Source organism: Gracilinanus agilis, chromosome 5, assembly GCF_016433145.1.
Source record: "Gracilinanus agilis isolate LMUSP501 chromosome 5, AgileGrace, whole genome shotgun sequence".
Classification (NCBI taxonomy): Eukaryota; Metazoa; Chordata; class Mammalia; order Didelphimorphia; family Didelphidae; genus Gracilinanus; species Gracilinanus agilis.
In genome coordinates, this window is record NC_058134.1 from 137,194,324 (window position 1) to 137,216,619 (window position 22,296).

The following is a 22,296-nucleotide window of genomic DNA, read 5'->3' on the forward strand; positions in this document are numbered from 1 at the left end:
AGGGAGTAATAAACTATCTGCTGGGATCCCTGGGACAATACTGGTAGATTTAAAATGACATATGAACATTATCTATGTTCTGTTATATTTTTATTTATTTTGTTAAATATTTCTCAATTACATTTCAATCTAGTTCTGACTGCACTTGGAAATGTTACTATGTACTTGATATCACTATTCTATACCAATGAAATCACAGATTAAAAAAAATTAGTTTGGAACTGCAAAATATGTGAAAATCTTGTACAAAATGTAATTACTTTTATTAAACCCCTACTATGTCAAATATATTCTATTAGGTATATGAGAGATACAAGAATAAGACCAGGTTCCTCCCTCAAGAAGTTTTGAATCATTTACTGAGAGGAATTAATAGCCTAAATTAGCAGAAGAAAAACTTGAATAAATTATTAAAGCTAACAACAAAAATATTAATTTATGGATTTTTGTTTTTCTTATCTTTTATCGTTATTTAGTTTTTAGTCTCACCTATGATATGCGTATTTATTTATCCAAAAGTGTATATTAACATACAACATTTATTTATACATGTCTGTATGTTTCCAGTTGGTTTTAAAAATAAAAAGAACAGAGTTCTTCTAGGCCAACCGAGTTACAAAGAATTTACAGATGCTAGATATCTAAGCTGGGAATCTAAACCAAATTGGTTCCAAACCTATTCTCTTTTCACTTGGGGAAAGAGGAGGATGCACACTCATTCTTGCATATATTTCTTTATGTGTGCTATTGATTGTGTGTTTATATTTAGAGGCAGGTACAGTGTGTAAAGAGCACCATACCTGAAGTCAGGAAAGTCCTCCCAAAAATATACTCACTATAAGAAAAAGAATGAGATAGATTTTGGGACACAGCTGAAGTGAGAATTTCTCTTGGATCCACATATTTATTATAATTTATTACATATTTTAATAGGTCATATATATTAAATTATGTTGCAATTCATATCACTTAATTTCTCCAAGCCTCAATTTCCACATCTATGAAACAATCATATTCATCCTCCCTATTTAGTCAATAAATACTTATAATTAACTAAACAAATAAATAAATGAATGGATGGATGGACGGATGGATGCATAGCTAAACAAACAAATAAATAAATAAATAGATGAATGAATGAATGAATATTTATACTTTATGCCAGACACTGCACTAAATACTAGGGACACAAAAAGATCCACTTAACCCACAGGGCTGCATGAAGTCTCAAGCTCTAGAGAAAAATGTACATTATTATTAATTGGAGTTAATAGTTTGGCATTTTTATCACAGCCACGAGACTATGGCATGGCATATGGGAGCTTTAGATATATAAGTGAAGTTACAAGAGCATTAGGATTGACTGAGGAATTAGTATTGCTTGATGGTGAACAAGGATAATAAAAAGATTAAGGCATTAGGATGTAGATTTCCTTAGTTTCACTTATTGGTTATGTCATCCTAACCAAGTGCTCTCCTAGCCTGGCTTTCTTCATTTATAAAATGGGTGTATACACACACACACACACACACACACACACACACACACACACACACATATACATATTAGAGTCTTCCTTCAGTTCTTTGAGGAAAGTACTTTGTAAACTATAATGATGACCTAAATAGGAACTATTTTATTGCAATGCTTTCCAGTATCTGTGAACTCACTGGAGTGAGTAGCCTAAATAGCCCAGATTCCCACCCATCCATGCTTTAAAATTCTGTGCAATTCTCATACATATCTTCTTCTCAGTCTTCCATAGAGAACTCAAAGTACTTAAGTGTCTTCTTCTTCTTGAAGGCATCATCATCATATATATTACTTGGGAAATATCTTATTTTTTTCCCCAAGAAGTTATGTTATGTCAAAAGATTTGCTCTTTTTCCTTTTGAAAACTTTAAGGAGGGTGGTTGAGTTTCAAAAATACTTTCACAAAGAGGCATTTGATGCTAATAATCTTTTCTGTCTCTCATGACACTATCCTAGTCCACAAATCTTTCCTATCATGAACTTCTCCTTTCTCATAAACAAATTTATATTCTGTTGTAATGTCACATTCCAGAAACAGTGAAGAGCATGGAGACCAAACTTTGCTATGACTCATGGATGATGGCCCATGAGGGGAAATGATCTTTTATTTTTAATTCCAACTACCCACACTCTTATTCAGACCTATGCCATGGACTCCTTCAGTAGCATCTGAAATGCCTTCCTTGTCTCCTGTTTTTCTTGCCTTCAATGTTCCACTTGCCAGATACAATTCAAGGTATTCTTTTTTTTAATTTTTAAATCTTTACCTTCCATCTTGGTATTAATACCAAGTATTCACATTAAGTTAATTAATATTAATACTAAATATTGGTTCTAAGGCTTCCTCTAGATATATCTTATTTTTTCATAGTTGTTTGCATATTGTTTTTTATATTAAAATGTAAATTTCCTGAGGGCAGGGACTGTCTTTTCCCTCTTCATTATCCTCAGCCCTTAGTACAGAGTTTGGCACATAGTAAGCACTTAAAGATTTATTGGCTGATTCCATACTAGGGACAGATTTCGTATTTAAACAATGCTTCAATCATATAACTAGATCCGTAAAAAATCTTTAATTATAATTATTTATCCGTCAAAAGATCCTTCTAAAACAACTGAATCCATGAATGGATTTTTTTCTTATCTAAATGCTAAATCTCATGCAGCACCTTATAAACACTTTAAAAATATCTCCTGATTAAATTATTAATTTAGTTTTTTAATTAACTAAAATTAATTAATCCAATTAAAAATTAATATTAATCTGATCCTTGAGTTACAGGTAAAAAGTACAAGGAATCCATTCCCAAACCCTGGTGGCTCCAACTTTTGATGATTCAGTAGATACAGAGCTACACCTAGTCAGGGAGACATGATTTCAAATGTGATCTTTGACAGTTGCTATGACTACCATGGGACCTGGGCAAGTCATTTAACCTCAGCCTTACTCAGTTTCCTCTTTGTAAAACAGAAGTAATAATAGCATCTCCTTCTCAGGGTTATTGGGTGGATAAAGGCATAAAGCATTATATAAACTTCATAGTTCTACATGAATGATTATTATTTTTTATTATTGTTGTTATATATCCATCATCTACAGAGAATTAAGATTGCTTTTAATTTGGGGGGTTTTAAAAATGAAAATAACTTTAAAGCTTTAAAACCATTATCTACCTATGCCATAGTCAATTGCAATTAAAATTTCCCTAAGTTTTACCAGCTAACTTGCTTAAAGTCTTTCTAGGAATTGTATGTGTATATGCATATATTATTGTTGCTCAGTAATTTTCAAATGTGCCCAACTTTTCATGACCCCATTAGTGGTTTTCTTGGCAAAGATACTAGAATGATTTACCATTTCCTTTTCCAACTCATTTTTATGGATGAGGAAACTGAGGCAAACAGGGTTAAGGGATTTGCCTAAAGTTACACATCTAGTATGTGTTTGAAGCCATATTTGAATTTGAATTGAAATCAGGAGGAATCTTCTGACCCCAGGCGCAGTAATCTATTGGACCATCTATCTACAGTATATATATTTGTAAACATATATATGCATATATGTACATACATACATATATATTTCTATTTAAAAGCCTTTGAAATATATTATATTTTTGTTTTGACTGATAGATCCCTGAAAACTGAATTCCTTTCAATCATTAAAAAATACATGTTGAGTGCCTGCTACATGCTCTATGATATATCTCCTCTTCCTTTTAATCCCTGTAACAATTTGGGTTTCTAAATTAGCTTAACTTGTTTCTGAAATGTTCATGACTTCGTGTTTATTTCTGGTAGGTAATAAATGACCCACTTTATGCTATACAGTAAATAAGGTCATTCCATAGGAACCTTGCAAATTGCACACTTAAAAATCCACTTTAATTTAGCAACCCCAACTGAATAAGATCAGAGTTTTATTCAGAAAATGTTTTGGTATTCTGATTTAGTTCTAAAAAATAAGTAGCTATGTTTCTGGTTCAAACTGATTAGCCAATATTGGCACTGATTTAGATTGCAGGTTAGAAAACTTAAGACTAGAGTCCAGTTCCCAGTTCTGCCCATTAATGCATTCCATTTTTTTAAATCATGGTTTACATTTCAATTTGGTTCAAATCTTTGTTTTAGATGTCATTCAGTTTCTGTTAGCTGAGACTTTGTCTTATGGTAATAATAATAAAGAGATATATCGAACTTAGAGAGTGTTTTAAGGTTTGCAAAGTGCATTACTTTACATGTTATCTCACTTGAGTGGGTACCAAATGCCATTTCCCACAACACTATTTATTTAGACCTTTCCCAACATATTACCGACTCATTCCCTACAGAGTACTGATTGTCTAATGCTTAAGCCTTGAGTATTGAGTAGGTTAGTGGTTATCATAACTGCTGATCCAGATGTCAAAATTCATTAGTGTGCTATCTGAATAATGGAATTTATTTTTCAGGACAGGTGTTTCATTTGATAACCACACAACTCTCCTTACTGAAAGAATTCCTTTTCCTTGCCAATTTTCTCCCAACCAGGAACTTAAAAATGAAACCTTCTCAGCAGTGAATAGACAGATTGAACCCAAGCAGATTTTATCTTCTTCAAATTACATAGTAAACTTTGGATCACAAGATTTAGGCGATGAGTACCATGATTAATATTTAGTGTCAGTAATCTTAAACAACATACTCAAAATATCATATTAATTTTGTTTATACTCAAATGATACTTTGACTGCCCCTCCCACTTTGAAAGACTTTATTTCCTTTCCCTAATTTCTTTCAAGTTTGCCTATTATGAGAACACAACAATGAGTTGTCCCTATTCAACGTTGGCCCAACTAATATTTGTTGGGAATAGTTGGGAAAGATGGACCAAATGGGGTGTGAAAAAAGTTTCTGATTTATTCAGGATAAGGAAACAGATTAACTCTTTAGGGTTTAATTTGGTGAATTTCTCCTTAACTATTTCCAAAATCATTGATTATGATTTCAGAAGTCTTCAAGCAAAGTTTGTCAAGTAGATTATAATGGACATTCATAGACTAGATGATGACTAAGGATTCCTTCTAAGTGAAAAAATTACTGTGATTCTGGCATGATGGCTATTTTTAATAGGGACAAGTGTTCAACTGAACTACAAAAGTTGAGGGAGGGAGAAGAATAATTTCTTTTTTTTTAAATTTTAAACCCTTAACTTCTGTGTATTGACTTATAGGTGGAAGATTGGTAAGGGTAGGCAATGGGGGTCAAGTGACTTGCCCAGGGTCACACAGCTGGGAAGTGTCTGAGGCCGGATTTGAACCTAGGACCTCCCGTCTCTAGACCTGGCTCTCAATCCACTGAGCTACCCAGCTGCCCCCAAGAATAATTTCTATAATAGCTCTTACTCAGATTTTCAGAGCAGAAAATTGATGATGGATAGAGATGAGACAAAAGGAATAGGAATGCAAGATTTAGATGTTATGATCTATTTAAAAATTCACATCTATTCTTTGAAAGTTATTCTGTCAGTATCTAACAATATAAATATCCTAACATCTAATAAAACTTTCAAATAACCCTACTCAATAATAAACAAATCAGAAAACTATGTGAAATGTTTCCATACAGGAAAATTTATATCTCTTCAACCACTCCTATGACCATTAAGTATGTAAATATTGTGCAAAGATAATAGATTGGAACAAAAAAAATGAGGAAGAGAAAATTCTTCCCTCATCTCTTGTTCCAAGTCTAGATAGTGCTTAGAAATCAGATCAACTTTGGCAGTCAAAATGAAAACATACTTTATTACAAAGGTTTGAACTTGGTGACAGGTGTCAAAAACGCATACATTAAAAGATTATATTTCTGGCACTATTGGCTTAACTACCAAGAGTCCTGTGGCTGTTTCCTATGTCCTTATGATGGAAATGGTGCCATGTTCTTTATAGACAAGATATTCATTTCATCACATGGACATGAATCATATTAGCCTTTCCCTGCTCTATGCAGTTGTAAACAATTGGTATCAGAAAGTCATTATCAAATGGAAGCATTTTGGTCCATTCAGATGAAGGAAATGTCTGTTTTAGACTGTGAGGATTCCCAAGCATTTAAAAAATATTTGTTTATTATAATTATATCGAGAAGCTATTTGTTTAAACTATGACAGAAAATTATTAGATTATGAGAATGGTAAAAACATTTTTTGGTGTGGAAAATTCTAAGTAACTTTGCAGTCAACATTTGTAATTGAAAACATTTATACTTTATTGTAACAATAAAGTAATTACTGAATCCCTATTATATGTTACCAAAACATAGAGGGCTACCATAACATGAAACACACAAAAAAGTTATCATTATCCCTACTCTTAAGGATTAGGACTAGACCTATAATTTCACTAGTACAGTGGACTACCAGGAGGGGAAATTCCTTCTGCTAATGTGAAACATCACCTTCTCTTCAACTTATAGTCTTAGGCTCTGTCCAAGTACTCAGAATTTAAATGACTTCTTTAGTTACACAGACAGTATCTATCGATGGCTGGACTGGAATCCATGCCAACCTTGCTTCCCAGTCAGTTCTCTGGTAGAGACACCAATAAAAGATGAAATGGCCGTGACTGGCAAGAAAGAGAAGGAAATGATGTGTCACTTAGAATCTACAAAATCGATAATCAACCTGCGAACTGATCAACGGTTTATAGGAATGTTTGTCAAAATCTGGGCATTAGGATCTCCTGACTTCTGGCATGATCTCATGCTAAATGATAGCAGTACAATTCAAATCTTGCACAATAGATCTTACATGTTGTATGTATATTGATAACAATGATCACTTGAAAGGAAGTCTGTCAAACTATTTAGTACAAATTCCTCAGTAGTCATGGCATCTGCTCCAGTTCAGCCTCATGATGTCTAGTCTCTATCTAAACCTTTCTAGGTTCAGTGTAGGTTTCTCTCAATATTGTGTTCACACTTCAAAGATCCTACTCACCAGTTGTCTTTCAATCATAAATACATAAAAGTCTTCTATTCCATTAAAAACCCTTTTTTCTCTTGTAGAACTAGACTCAGCTTTGTGAGGTAAGTTAGTTCTTGGTTTCAAAGCTATCTCTTTTGTCTTTTGGAATATTTTATTCGAGCATCTCCTTTCATTTGGAGAAGTTGCCAAACATCATGTGATCCTCACTGTGGTACCTCAGTGTTCATTACATTTGCCTTTGCTGGAGCTGGCTTTCCTGGAAGCTCTCCTTTCTATCACCTGTGGCCCTGTGGGTGACTTTTTCTATAGGACTGATTTCCAAAACATCACTTGCTATGGTTTTCTACTGGATTCCTTCATCATTAGTAAGTCTGATGAAAATTTTAGGCTTTTAATAGAATAGAAGCTGGGCAGTCCAGTAGCTTCTTATGTACAAGTCCCTAAGCCATCATTCTTGGCAACTTAAAAATACATATTCATAATTTTCCTATATATTCAGTCTCACCACCCAAGTTTTGCCCAGCTTCCAGCTCCATTCTACATTATATTCTCATCAAGTTCCTTGATCTCTTTCATCAGACATTGCTCTGCTTGAGATTTCCATCTGATTTTCCCTCCCTCTCAGACCACATTCTCCTTGTTTTCAATGTTTACCTCTTTCTTTGAATATACCCTTTGCCCTCTTCACCTGAAGCATTTTTAAAACATTGATACCATATTACCTCTTATTTTAGTCGTGATTATTACCAGGAATTTAAAGTGCTTAAGCCTGCTAATGTTACACAACTCATTTATCCTCCTTGCCAAATTCTTCATTCCATAATCAGTCACATTATCACCTTCCTCCCTATCTCCCCATACTTTCTCTTTAGCCATGGATTACTCTCTCATTTGCTTTCCCCATTCCTCTTCCTTCATTGAGGAACTTCCTGGAACTGAGTAGCCTGGACCTCTTATAAGTTTATGTTCTACAATTTAGCCCAGGCAACTGGTTGACAATCTAGTAATTCACCATTCAATGGTACTCAGGCTCACTTTCAATCTCTTTCAATCTCTTCCCCTTAATCTCTCACTCTCTTCTCCTTACTCCCACCTCTCACATTTCCAGCAAACAACACTTGGCTGTCTTTATTAAGAGATTAATCCTGATCCTTTATTTTCTGCCTTTTTTACAAGCTTTTTCATACAGGCCAGATCTCTTTATCAAACTCATTTATCAACATCAATATGTTCTTAATCCTTCTTCTGGACCTCTGTGGTCTTCTCCAGTCCTGAAATAGCCTCTATATATTCCAAAAATCTAAACCCTAGGCAGGAGAAATGGGGGTGGAGAGTGAGAACAGTGGACATTTATCAATAATGCCCAAACATTTGGAATATTATTTGGATTTGGATTTTCTAGTGGGATATATAGAATATTTGCAACATCCTTAACCTACAACCAAAACGTGGGACTTCGGAAGCCAGACTCATATAGGATGGTTCAGAATGAGTCTTATGTGATGATAAAAATTCAGCTGAAAGGCCAGAAGGACTGATGATAAAAGCTCAGTCAGAACTAAGTGTGCACACAAAAGTTCAAGCAGGCAAACTCTAACTTTCCCTGACTAAAGGAAAAACTCTTGTGAGGTGAGTCTGGGGAAGGGAAACTGACCATTTTCCTTTCTCCCAGCTTCTCTATATCCCTAAGTACATGGTGTCTGTTTATTTTCTGCTTATCCTTTCATGACACTGAGTAGATGAATAGCTAGGAATAGAATAGACCAAATGATAACTTTGTGAGCTTTAAAATGCCAGAAAAGCGATCAGAAATTCCCTCAGCAACCAGAGTCAGTAGGAGATGCCAAAGAAGCTGGTAACAACAATAACTTGGGAAGAACCACTGTAGTAGCCAAGAGACCTGCCAGATTCAGCCAAGCAATGGATTAATCTGTTAACAGAAATACCACTCTTTGCAAGAAGTCAGCCAAATCATCAAGAGAACAACTCAGCTCTTCTTTTTGAAAACGAGACTAGCTGCTATATTTTATCTGGGTTTTAAAAAAAACCCTAACCTTCCATCTTGGGAATCAATACAGTGTTTTGGTTCCAAGGCAGAAGTGCAGTAAGAGTCAGGCAATGGGGGTTAGGTGACTTGTCCAGGGTCACACATCTAGGATGTACCTGAATCCAGATTTGAACCCAGGACCTCCCATCTCTAGGCTTGTCTCTCAGTCCACTGAACCAACTAGTTCCTCTTATCCATTTTATTTTTAAAGGCTTCTTTTAAAAAATTTAATCTCTTTTCTGATTCTTAGATATTTATTTTAGTGTTTATTTTGGTTTTTTTTAAATTTGCTGGGGAATATTTTTAGTTGCATGCTCCATTCACTGATCTCTGTCTCTCTTCTATGTTGATTAAACTATATACAGATATCTCTATCTTCAGCTTTTTGCTTACATTCCAAAGTACATTGATTCTTTGTAATTGTCTTCAATGAATTTTTTTTGTTTCTATGATTTGTTCATTGATCCATTCATTCTTTAGGGTTGTGTGAATTTCTAAATAATTTTTTCATCTCTTCTTCAAAGATACTTTTGTGAATCTAAATATTTTTTGCCTTGTGTTTGGTAAATAGTGCTTGATATTTTTGCTTTTCTGCATTTGCTTATGAAGTATTTATGCTCTAGTACAGACCAGTTTCTATAAAGATGCTATAAAGATCTGAAAAACATATGGATATATTCCTTTCTGTGTCAATTTTTTAATGATGAAATATTTATTTTACCTAACTTCTAAAATTCTATTTGTGTCCTTAACTTCTTCATTGCTTATCTTTTTGTTAAACTTATCTATGTCTGAGGGGGATACATTGACATCCCTAGTTATTATAAGTATACTCTTTCTTCTTATAAATTATATTTCACTTAAATATTTAGGTATGTGTAATTAGGATTTGCTCCCTAGAACTCTAAATCCCAGCTTCCAATGTTCCCTCTCACATCATGTGCTAAGGTAGGGAGGATATAAGTTTTGCATAGTTCTACCCCTCTCTCTCTTTTCACCTGATCATGGCTGGGAAAGCAGGCTTTATGCCAGGCAGGAGAATCTACATATGTGGGTTTATTTTTTGTTAGATAATTAGGTGTGAACTTCTGTTTCTTTTGGTTTATTTTCTTTCTACTTCAAGTGATTATTAAGAAGCTTTATAAAATATACTACTTGGAGTTATAGGATATTAATTTAAATTTACATTGATGGTGGGTGGCCAAAAGTCAGGAATTATAGGACTCTAGCTCCACTCTAAGTTGTAGATCAGTTTTTAAAGACAGATTAGTTTAAAAAGCCTCTGCCACACTCACTGCTCCTCTTCCCCTACCCCAACCCCGTTAATGCTGATCGTGCTGCGGCTGCAGCTGCTGCCTCCCACATTTGACCAGACAATGGCTGGGGATCCTTGCAAGCTACTATCTATGTGGCTGGTAAATGATGAATCCCTTCCCCCCAACCCCACGTGGGTCTCAAACCTGCACTAGCCACTTTTCAGCAGGAGAACACAGTGTGGAGTAGCCCCTTACGTGCCATCCACCCCAATCCCAGCCTGGCTAACCCAGGGGGGCTTTCATGCTCCTGGTTGTGAAGGTAGGGACTGAGGTGTCACAGGTCCACTGGCTTTACCCATGGTGAGAGGGGAAGGAAGAATATTCTTATAAACCTCTTAACTTTAGCCAGCACATACTAGGCTAGCACCACCTAGGGAAAGGAAGTAGAATTACAAACATGGCCTAATTTCCTGCCTATCTCAAATAGCTCCCATTTCCAGAGAGCCTTACCAAAGTTTTAGGATGTCTTTTCTTGCTACAGTTCCTGGGTACACTTGTCCTTGCTATTAGCTTGAGTAATCTCAAGAATCAGAAGGGAGAGTCCTTTCCCTACAACCCTTTGCCATTTTGGCCTGGCCAGTTTCTGCAACACATCCAATATAGGATTTGTCCACGCTATACTCAGTATGGGTATGGGAAACCGCAGAGGCGTGACCAAAGGAATCTAGATGGATGATGATACTGGGGAGGAGAAGGAACCTTAAAGAGGCTGGAGGTGAATTTTAGACTCCATTGCTTTATTGATGTTAACTGTTTCAGTTTGTTCCCCTCCAAATAGTGAAGAAGTCTCTGTAACATAGCTATCAGACCTGGAGAAAAGGACTCTTTAATTCATTGCTCACATCCTGTCACATATATTGTATTTGCTGATTGTTTGCTTTAAGATTTAATTTTGGTTTTTAAGTTCACATATTGATCTAATCTATACTACACTATGTCATTTTCAGCTACTGTGTTTTGGCCATTAGCTATATGTTCTGTTACATTGTCTTTATTTGTACCTTCCCCTATGACTGGACTACAGGAAATACCATTATAAAAGTCCATAAAGAACTTGGGCAAACCCTTTTCCATGGCAAAACCATAGGTCCTTATAGATACTGGGTTTGTCATTAGATCCATCAAGGTCACATGTTGCCTAAATGGCCTTTTGTTCCTTTTTGCCTTTGTTAATTGTCATATAGATGATGATGGATAGACTCCATCAAACTGGTTACAACATATATACAACTTGTGGAGAATTTAATGAGCTGAAAATCTTAATTGACTTTAAAGGGTCTTCAGAAGTGATTTTTAGGTATCTATTAGCACCACTACCTCTGACTGATCATTTGCCTACCTTTGAGTTGTTTGTAACAAGAGGTAAGTGTCCATTTAGTAATTGAAGTAAAGTATAATAGCACTATTGTATTACTCATCTCCACATTTATAAAAATGTAATGGATGAGAAATCAGGAATGATTTTCAGTATTATAGTCCTCACCTCCACATTGCAATGGATGGGACATATAAAGACATGACTTTTATGACTGTTACAGTCTCATACCAGAGGAAGAAGGTTTCCTAAGGGGCTTTGGTTGCCCCATTATGGGTTATAATCTCATCTGGGAGGTGGGGAGGTTTTCCTAAGGGGTGTGGTAACCACTGAATGGCTCCTGAGAGGGAACATTTCCCATGGAGCCTAGTTGCTCCTGGATGGTTGTTATATTTTAACTTTTCAGCTTACTCTACCTTTCCACCAGAATGATCTAGATTCTTGGTGACATTTTAGACCCATAAGGTTTTCATCAGCAATACAGAGGTTTTTCTGAGTTCTCCTGCCAAATTTTGGGATGATGGCAGTAATACACTTTGTTAAAAATATCTCAGCCAAGGTTGAAAGATTGGCTAGATCTAGAGAACTTGTGACAAGTATCCATGAGCTTCAGTGGCTATAGAGACTCAGGTGAATTCTAATTTGGTATGTTTGCTATTGTCATTTAATAGGCTTATATGATTTGGGGGATTTTGGACTTCTTTGAATGTGCATTAGCTGTTGTACTACTGTTTTAAAAAGCTGTTGATTAGTGAAAATCACGTGCACTTACACTGTGAATCATGGCCAAGTTAAGAAAGAAAGAAATCTCATTTTTAAGCGAGAAATCTTTGTATTGTGCCTCTGCTTGGCTAACACAGTGTGTCATGGAATATGCACTATGAATTTTAATGCATATCCAAAAGCTTTAGACTGTGGAAACCTGACATTGATTGTTTAATATTATGGGACTTTGACTAATAATTGTGTCTGATTTCAGAAGAAGGGAGCACAAAGTTAACCTGTATAATGTCAAGGAGCAAAAGGTCAAGGACATCAACCAATACCAGTGGGATTGATGAGATTCTATATCAACAGGGGACTTGAACTTATTTGGGGGTTTGAGGAAGCAGCTGTTTGCACAATCACATGCAGGATTCCCTCATGCCAGATCCAGACTTCTACCAAGTACCTCAGTTTGGCTGCCATTTTGTCTCCCCTATTCCTGAGAGCAAGGGTCTAGGGAATGATACTTTGTTTTCTCCTTTGAAAATCTAGTCCCTTTTCTGTCTTTCATAGTGTGGCAATTTTCTGTAGTCCTAGATTCTGATTGGGTAAGTGCATAATTGCTACTACAGGCTTGTGGGACATAAATCACTTTATTCAGGCCCTGATTCAAGGACCTGTTATAGGCTTATTTTTCCTTTCTTAGAATTGTTACACATGAGACTTTGATATTTTATGGTTTATCTAGAAATTACTTTTTTCTCTTTTATTTGGGTTTTTGATGTTTTTTATTTTCTTTTATCAATTTATTCATATATCTCATAATTCAGCCATGTAGCCCTGGGTGATCTGTGTGTTTGAAAACACTCTACACACGGGGGGGGGGTTCTATAATTATCATAAAATTCTAGATTTATAAAAATTTTTCTTGTGTGAGAGTAATTTTAGGATAAGAAACTTGCTACCTCCCTGTATCAAGAAAGCGAACTGTTTGGAGAAGGCGCCATAAAGAAGCCTGCAGAAACCACACACACTGCAACAAAAGATCCAGAATGAACTTTGGGATGTAGTGATGTAGTGAAATTGAACTGTGGGGGGTTGAATGTATTTATTTTGAATGTAAAATCTTATGCCAAAGGGGACTGCCCCCCTAATTGATGTTTTGTCAATGAGCCTAGCTAACACTGGTTCTGTTCTCTTTCTCTTTTATTTCCCTCTTATCCCCAAATTCTTGTAATTCCCCCCTTAGAAAGTATAATATTGCATGTACCTCTAGTTAAAGATCTTTAGAGATATAAGTAAGTTATATGTAGTGATTGATTGGAGAAACTAGGCATATAAATCTGGGAGGATTTCTACATGCTCGTTTTCCAATGGAATCACGGGGGAGGGGAGGTTGTGTAATTAGGATTTTCTCCCCAGAACTCTAAATCCTAGCTTCCCATGTTCCCTCTCACATTACGTGATAATGTAGGGAGAATATAAGTTTTGCATAGCTCTGCCCCCTCTCTCTTTTTTCCTGATCATGATTGAGAAAGTGGGCTTTCTGCCAGGCAGGAGAATCTACTTTTTATTAGATAATTAGGTTTGAATTTCTATTTCTTTTAGTTTATTTTCTTTCTACTTTAAGTGATTATTAAGAAACTTTATAAAATATACTACCTGGAGTTATTGGATATTAATTTAAATTTTATAGGTACTATGCCATTAAGTGTATATTTATTTAAGCATAATGTAGTTTTCTCTCATTTAATTTCTCTATTTTAATATTCTAATCACTGTTTTATTGTCGCCTTATCTGATATCATAATTACTAGCTTTGCTTTTTTGAATTTAGATGAAGTACAATAGTTTTTTATCTAGTCCCTTATAATTCAATGTGAATCTGTTTTGAGTTTATTTCAAATTTGTTCTTGTAAATTAATGTTGTCAGATTATACTTTCTAATGCATTAGGATAGCCACATTAATTCTAAATGGGACTTCATCCATCCACACTCAACATTTATGATTGTTCATTGTGTGTTTCCCTATACTCTAGGCTTTTCCCCTCTCTTTGCCTTGTGCCTTCTTCTTTTCAAATAGGAAGAGAATATCAAAAAAGTGTGTTCAACACTAGTGATCTATTTTTGATGCAATCTACTTCCAGTTTTCTATTCTTCTGTTCCCCTTCTCTAATCACAGAAAGTTCTCATCTTTCTGCTCCCACTTTCTAAAGATGGAGTTTGTAAGAAGGTATTAAGAAAAGTATTGACCGATTTCAAACTACCACTTATTTTCCTTGAACTGTTATTGTTGTTTGTCTTTCATTTTCAAAGAGGGCAAATGATATCACAATGCAATATTTTAACTTGTGCATGAATTAGATTTAAGTGAGGTTGAATTGTTCAAAGTCATTAACATCACTTTCTCTTCCAGATTCATTGAAGTCTAGAGGCAAGACAAGTCAGGAAGCCTAGCAATGACCTGGGATGTGATAGGTGATTTTGCATCTTCAATTTTGACCAAACTCTAAACACTCCACAGAGCTTGCTTCAGACTCTTTAATGGCTGTTGGAACAAGTTTTTCTCATCCACCCATTTCAGCAGGGAAGTCTTCACATGCTTTAGGTAGACATCTCCCTAACTCACCTATGAGCTTGTGGCCCATTGATTATCCTCAACTTAGTTTAGCCTATCTGCTGACCTAAGCAAAAAGTGAAAATATTCTTTCTCCTCCTCTTCCTTCCTCTTGTACTACAGGCACAATGTTCTTAGCCTCTCAGGACAGTGTTATTATGTTTTAATTAAACTTTATGGACTAGACTGATAACATTAACATTAATTGCATTATATATTTAGAGTTACAAAGAATTGATTTGCAGAAGTGCTTTTGGAACAAAAGACTAAATTAGTAAGTTAGGTATTTCTTATCCTTGCTTTAAATTTTACTCTTACCGTCACTTCTACAAAGTGTTTTCTAATTAATCCCATGCTACAGTATTCTTTTCCTTTCCTTTGAATTCTCATAGCACAAGTGTATATTTCCTATGTATAGACATATATTCAAATAATGTGTCTGGTTAAAACAAGGTCTTATTTCCCTAACCACAATTCTAATCACATACTATTTGCTTGATAATATTTGCTTAACTGAAATACATTAAACTCAACCACTTCTGGATGTTCTTGTCTATGTAGCCCAAAAAATACTTTACAGACAGAGTTCTTCATAGGTATTCCATCAACGTTCCTTTAAACTATAACTATCAAATGCCTTTATGTATCTTCCACTGGGTTAAGACATTTTGAGAGATATGAAAAAGCCTAAGTCCTAGTCTTTGTCTTAAAGGAGTTAATTTATATGTCAGGAAGACAAGAAAAGTAAAGCATTTTTTTAAACCCTTGTACTTCGGTGTATTGTCTCATAGGTGGAAGATTGGTAAGGGTGGGCAATGGGAGTCAAGTGACTTGCCCAGGGTCACACAGCTGGGAAGTGGCTGAGGCCGGGTTTGAACCTAGGACCTCCTGTCTCTAGGCCTGACTCTCACTCCACTGAGCTACCCAGCTGCCCCTAAAAGTAAAGCATTTGTGGGAGAATATAAACTAAATAAAAATATAGGTGATATCACAAAACACCATATCTCAAACACATATCAAAACACATATATCATATCTACCAAATGAATTGTATTGCTAATAAATGTTGGAAAAATAGTTAACTATTGGATTATAGAAAGGAGAGATTGTTGTATGTTGCAGTAGTTAAAAAAAGAGGTTTCAAGGAAGAGATAGTAATCTATGTAACTTAATACTTGCTTTTCTTTTAAAAAATGAAATTATAGATTTGCCATTAGATTCTAAATAAGCTAAAAAGATAAAAATTTATTATTTTTGTATTGTTGTTTTCATGTTTATTGTATTATAATGTAAGTATTGATGTTTGATAAAATGCTATTTTTAATTAAAATTTAATTTAGTTAAAAAATTTAATTTAATTTAATTTAAAGGGATTGTCTAATTATGATAGTGTGGATGACATATGAATGAGGGTCCCTAATATGTGTCAAAGGGATTATAAACAGTAAAACAGACATCTACTTCAAGTTTTCTGACCCCTCCAGCGTTATAAAAAGTCTCCATTTTATCTTGCTAGGCCTTGATGCCTCCTAATTTTTTTTAATTATACCCTGTCAATAACCTTTCCAACTCACTCAGAATTCTCTCCCAGAATTCCCTTGGATATTTCAACCTTCTCTTTAAAGCAACATCATTCTAGGAAGAAGAACTATCCTAGTTCCTATTGTTTCCAAATATTTTCTGATGTGGTATCTTTTTTTTAACCTTGAAAATTTCTCCTCTGCTTCTAGGGTAGGACTGCCATATATGTAAAATAAAGAGCTACAGCTTATTAAACTGATTGTTGAACAACTGACATGAAGAGAACTTGTTGCTTAAACATACTGGACACCTTTACAAGAACTGAAGAGGTCTTAGTTTTACAATGTGAACTAACCCACTATTCATTCATTTACATTTTCACCCAGTCTCTATTCCTACCTCTGTTCCAATTTTTGTGAGAGGCTAGGAAAGAACATAAGCAATAAATATTTCATACTGTTTGGAATGACTATAAATAGCACCAGTGATTCAAAGAACACACCTATAAACCTAGAAAAAATATCACACCCAAGCAAAGATTAATATCTGATCCAACATATATACAGATCACTATTATACTCAAAGATAAATAGCCATGGGAAAGTCCACCATATTTATTTTAAGAGCCAAGATTAAGTCAAAATCTTAAGATCTCAGACAAGTTTTTATTGTGGTTAATAGATAATAAATCTCCCTAATTCATTTGTAAAGTCAGACTATTGAATCACTTTAATTTTTTTCCTAGATCAAAGAACAGAAGGAAAGGCCAAGAAAGGTTACACAGTTATATGCCCAAGGCCACCGATTGAGCTATAATTCCCACTTTTATCTCAAAAATTCCTAAATGGCATCTTTATGTTCCCTCCTATAAATTATGTTTTAATGGCATCTCAGAAGGCTACTTTTGGAGAACCACAAAGGAATCCATGTCCTACAAATGTATAAGAAGAAAATTTAGAGCCATTCATCCCATTGCTCAGTGATCTAAAATTCCTTTCACATTCAAGAGGTACCTTTACTACTTCAAAACTTGCTTTTATATATTCTGTCAGTCATTTTAAGAGATTTCATCTACCTGCTGGATAACAAGAATATGTTTTATGTCTACAGACTCCTTGAGGGCAATAATCATGGGTTCTCTAGCACAGTACTTTGAAGACATTGAGTCCTTGATAAAGTTTTGTGGTTTAATTTTTATTCTATAAGTGCCTTCAATATTTTTGAAGGAATAGAAACTATACTTCACAGGACTGTTGTGAAGCAACTTAACATGCTGTATAAACATGAGCTGTAAAAACTAGTTATGCAATAATTGGTTTTGTATTATATAAATGACTATAGTTGGGAATACCTTTGATGAAATATAAAATTATACTAAAATGGCTATAACATATAATTGTACTTCTGAAGAAGAAAAATGTGATTGCTTAAAATAATAACAGAATATTGATAAATCCTGTTAAAGTAGAATAGCATGGAAAGGTATATATGAACTGATTGATGCTAAAGGAAATTAATAGACCAAGGAAAACAATATACACAATGACTACATTAATGCATACAGAAACAAAAACAGCAAAAAATCAGAACAAAAGAACGAAAGTCTAAGAAATTATGGTGGCCAGCATGGTCCTAGAAAAGATGTACTTCTTTGTTGAGGTGGAAAATTACAAATTCTAGTCCATATCCTGTCTGAATTGGAAATTGAGCCAGAAGACTCCTAGCTCAATATGGATCCAAACTGGCAGGGTTACTAGGTTTCTCAGCCTTTGTAGAATCTAACTCTCAATTGCATATATCTCTGGCTGAGGTGTTCTCTGGCTCACAGAAAGAATTTATTTAACAATCCATGCTTCCTTTTTTGCTGCCTTATAAAGACTTGGATGCAGGTAGGTGCTCAGTGGATGAAGTATTCAGCTGGAGTCAAGAAGACCCAAGTTCAAATCCAGTCTCGGATAACTAGTAGCTATGTGATTCTAAGCAAGTCACTTAACTTCTGTTGGTCTTAATCCACTCAAGAAGGAAATTGCAAACCACTCCAATATCTTTGCCAAGAAAACCTGCAGAATGACATTGGCATACTATTGTCCATGGGGTCAGAGAGAATTAGAAACAACTAAACAGCCTAAAGACCTTGAATTCATCACCTTCATCCTTCTGAAAATGCCCCAATGACTCCCCATCTTCCTAAAGTATCAGTTATATCCCGACTCCTTAGAAAGAAAAATCATTTCTTAGAAGGTATCCACAAATATCTTCCTAGGACATCAAGTTATTTTGCATAGACTCTTTCTGTCTTCCCGTGTAAAGCTTCAGTGATTTGAGTTCTGTCAGTCTTAACTGATTCTTCTCTTTTTTGGCTCATGTTAGTTTCCCTAACATGGTTAATATATATTTGCTAAAGCTGGATTGACCCTTTAAATAAGCTTTTGCATCTTAAGTTATTGCCCTAGACTAGACCCACAGCCTGTATTGACTCTAGTAACCATATGGCTAGTCATCAGGAGGTCCAAGTTACCATTATCTTTGACACTTCCATAGTCGTGCTTTTTGTTTTCTGAAAGGGCTCCCCCCAAACCGAACTCTTCCTGAATCAAAGGCTCTGACTCCACTACCATCTGCCACTGGTCCTCTATTGGTCTTCACCCTGTTAGTGAAGTGGAGCTGGTAGGCAGGTAATGATCTCAATGAATGCTCAGTATTCAAGGACCAGATCTAACTACATCCCTCAGATATCAGGAAATGATCCATCCATAAGGACACCTTTTTTCTGTACTTCACTATCAAGCTGACCTTTTTAAAGAATTCAAATAAAATATATATAATTAACAAATATAGTAATAACAAAAAAGAGTTTCCACTATCAGTAAGAGGATTATTTCTCATTCAAACTTATCAAATATTATCCTACAAAAATTTCAAATAAAGACATACCTCTTCTAATTGGCAGGCTTTGATGACACTTCTATATCGGTATTCATCATAAGAAACACCAAAAATAATGTTTTCCTTAATAGTACCAGGCATGATCCAAGAGAACTGAGAACAAAAGGAAATCCTTCCACTGTGCTTAATTTTGCCCTCTGAAGGTTCCAATTCTCCCATGATCATCATTAAAAGTGAAGTCTGAAAATGAAAATCAGTGGCATTAAATTGAGACAGATGATTAAATACTTTATTGACAAGTCCTCCTAAAGAGGCTGTAGACTTCATTCCTCATCCCCAGGATAGCATAGATCTACGTCATCTCAAACAAGAATATTAGACAAATGGATGAATGAATGAAAAAACATGTTTAAGTATTGGTTATGGACAAAACTCCACATCTGAGAGACAAAACAGCAGAGTGGAGAGAGGGCTTGCTTTGTAGTGAGGAGACTAAGGTTTGAATCACTTCTTAGACATTTCCTAGCTGTGGGATGCTTTATAAGTCACTAAACCTTTCAGAGCCCCAATGTTTTCATCTGTGAAATGGAAATGATAATATTTGCAATATTTACTTTATAGGGTTGTTGTGAGGAAAGTGTCATATAAAAATGAGCTATCATTTATTTAAAGACCTTTCAAGATAATCAATATAACTGGAGGGAAAAGGAGAGGAAAGGATGGAGGGAGTGAGAGAGAGAGAGAGGCAGAAAGGAAAGAGAGGGGTAGGGGAGCAAAGGAAAGAGACAGAGAGACAGAGAGAGAAAGAATTGTAGTATATTGGAGAGTGGATCTTGGAGCTAAGACAACCTGAGTTCAAGACTCCTTTATGACACATGCTAACTGTGTGAATCTGGGGAAGGCACTTGACTTCTCAATGTTCCAAGCAATCCTGACTAGAAGTTTCAAAGAAGGTGCCAACCTGAATTGGTAGAGGGAGTTTCTTCACCCAGGAATTCCCTAAAATGGCTTTTTTGGAGCATTTTTTCATATATTTTTCTGCTGCCCAATAAAATGCTTAAACGTTCTTTGAATAGTTCCTGATTCTAGCAAAAGTGCATTCTCTCATATGTAACCTTGACAGGCCCTGTTTCTAAGACCTAGATGGATTATTTGTAGGAACTGCCTGTCAGCTTGTGCTTTGGCCTTTCCCACTGCCATCCTTGCAACTAACATTTATCATTTCTTGAAAGAATTGCCAGCAATTTAAATAAGGACAGGTCCAGTAATTCAAGGGTAATCAGTAACTAGTCACAACTTCTTTTGTGTACCATGACTGTTAATATAATGCAGAAGTAGCAAAAAAGAAAAACATTATATGAAACACATTAATAACAGTTTTGTTTGCAAACTTTCTTTTGGAATTATCTTTGCCTTGAAGCAACCTATATTTCTTCTATCACAATTTCCTCTTAAACAATGACTATAGCTAGTCATAAAAAACATCAAGAAAACACTTGGACAAAAAAAAGAAGAAAGGGATAAAACAATGAACAGGGGAAACTATTTAGTAGGAAGAAAAATCCCATTGATTCTTTCTTTATAAAATCTGCATTATGGAGCAGAAATATATCACTAAAGAGAATACTATAAAAATTATATGTTATGGTACCCATGCCCATTGAGTTAAATAATGACTTCAACCAAATACAATCATTCAAACATTTTGTGAGATTTATTTCCCATGTATCAGATGACAAATTCTTCAAAATACTATTAACAAGATTAGATATGTGTAAGTAATTGTCCTTTTTTAGAAAAAAAAAATTGAGGGCCTTTTTTACTTTCTAACTTAATTTTTAGTTTTAATTAGCATTTCTATAAAACATTTTTTGGTACTAGAAAAATGCCTTTTCATGGCAAAAACAATAGCTTAAAAACTGTTATAAAGTCACTTCATCTTCCCTTACATGCTTTTTCCAATGTATAAAATGTGAATAATCAGAGAAAAGAATTTATCCTCTAATTGAAGCTCTTTGGAGAAAGAGAGCAATATTGCTTTGTAGCCCACTCCAATGTTCAATATTTCTCACTGTTAGGAAATTCCTTCTTAAGGTCTAACTTAAATCTGTAAATCTGTCATGCATTTTAAGTCTATTTTCACTAATTCTAGCCTAAGTTACAGGGAGCTATTGTTCATCAACTTCTACAATAATGTGGATGCTTTCTCTATTGGATGCTTTTCCTTAGATCTCCCCCCGTCTCCAAAGATTCTACACTCCTTGCCACCTTCTCCAATGAAGGCTTTCTGTTCTCCACCAATATATTTTCCCTTTCTCACTCTTAGGCACCAGTACCCCAGCACTATCTCCTCAACCTTCTTTTCTCTTTTTCTCTCTACCTTCCCTATTTACCCATGTTTCTTCTTTTTCTTTTAAGATCCAATTGAGGTGCTACCTGCTCCATAAAAAACTTTTTTGATTTTTCTCCTTATTCCCCAAGTTGAAACCAGGTTCACCTTCAAATTTTCTCAAAGTACTTGGTCTGCCCTTATCACACTCCATCTTTTATTATACTTATTTCTCTATGTGGCCTATCAATCACCCTAATGAGATTGTAAATTCCAGGAAGGCAGGGAATGTGTAATTTTTCATCTTTATGTCCCCGACAGTACTGTGCCTTGTACATGGCACATATTTAATAAGCATTTATTGAGTCAAATAGGATTAAAATATGACCAGTATTAATAACTCCAGTCTCCTCTCTAGACTAACAAATGTGGATCCATTAACTCTTCTTTTCTAATATCTTAAATCATATTTTTACATATTATAAATTTATATATTTTTATATATTATGTATAAAGCCTTTATTATTTCTAACAACTTCTGAAAGCTAGAGAAAATAA

The 22,296-nt window shown here is 34.9% G+C and overlaps 1 protein-coding gene across 1 annotated transcript in view; it reads right to left on the reverse strand.

Moving 5' to 3' along the window:
• CFTR (CF transmembrane conductance regulator) overlaps window positions 1-22,296 on the reverse strand; it is a 212,974-nt gene that overhangs the window by 114,094 nt on the left and 76,584 nt on the right. Inside the window, 1 exon segment of the mRNA XM_044678477.1 lies at window positions 19,458-19,649. Within this exon segment, the coding sequence (XP_044534412.1) occupies window positions 19,458-19,649 (192 nt within the window).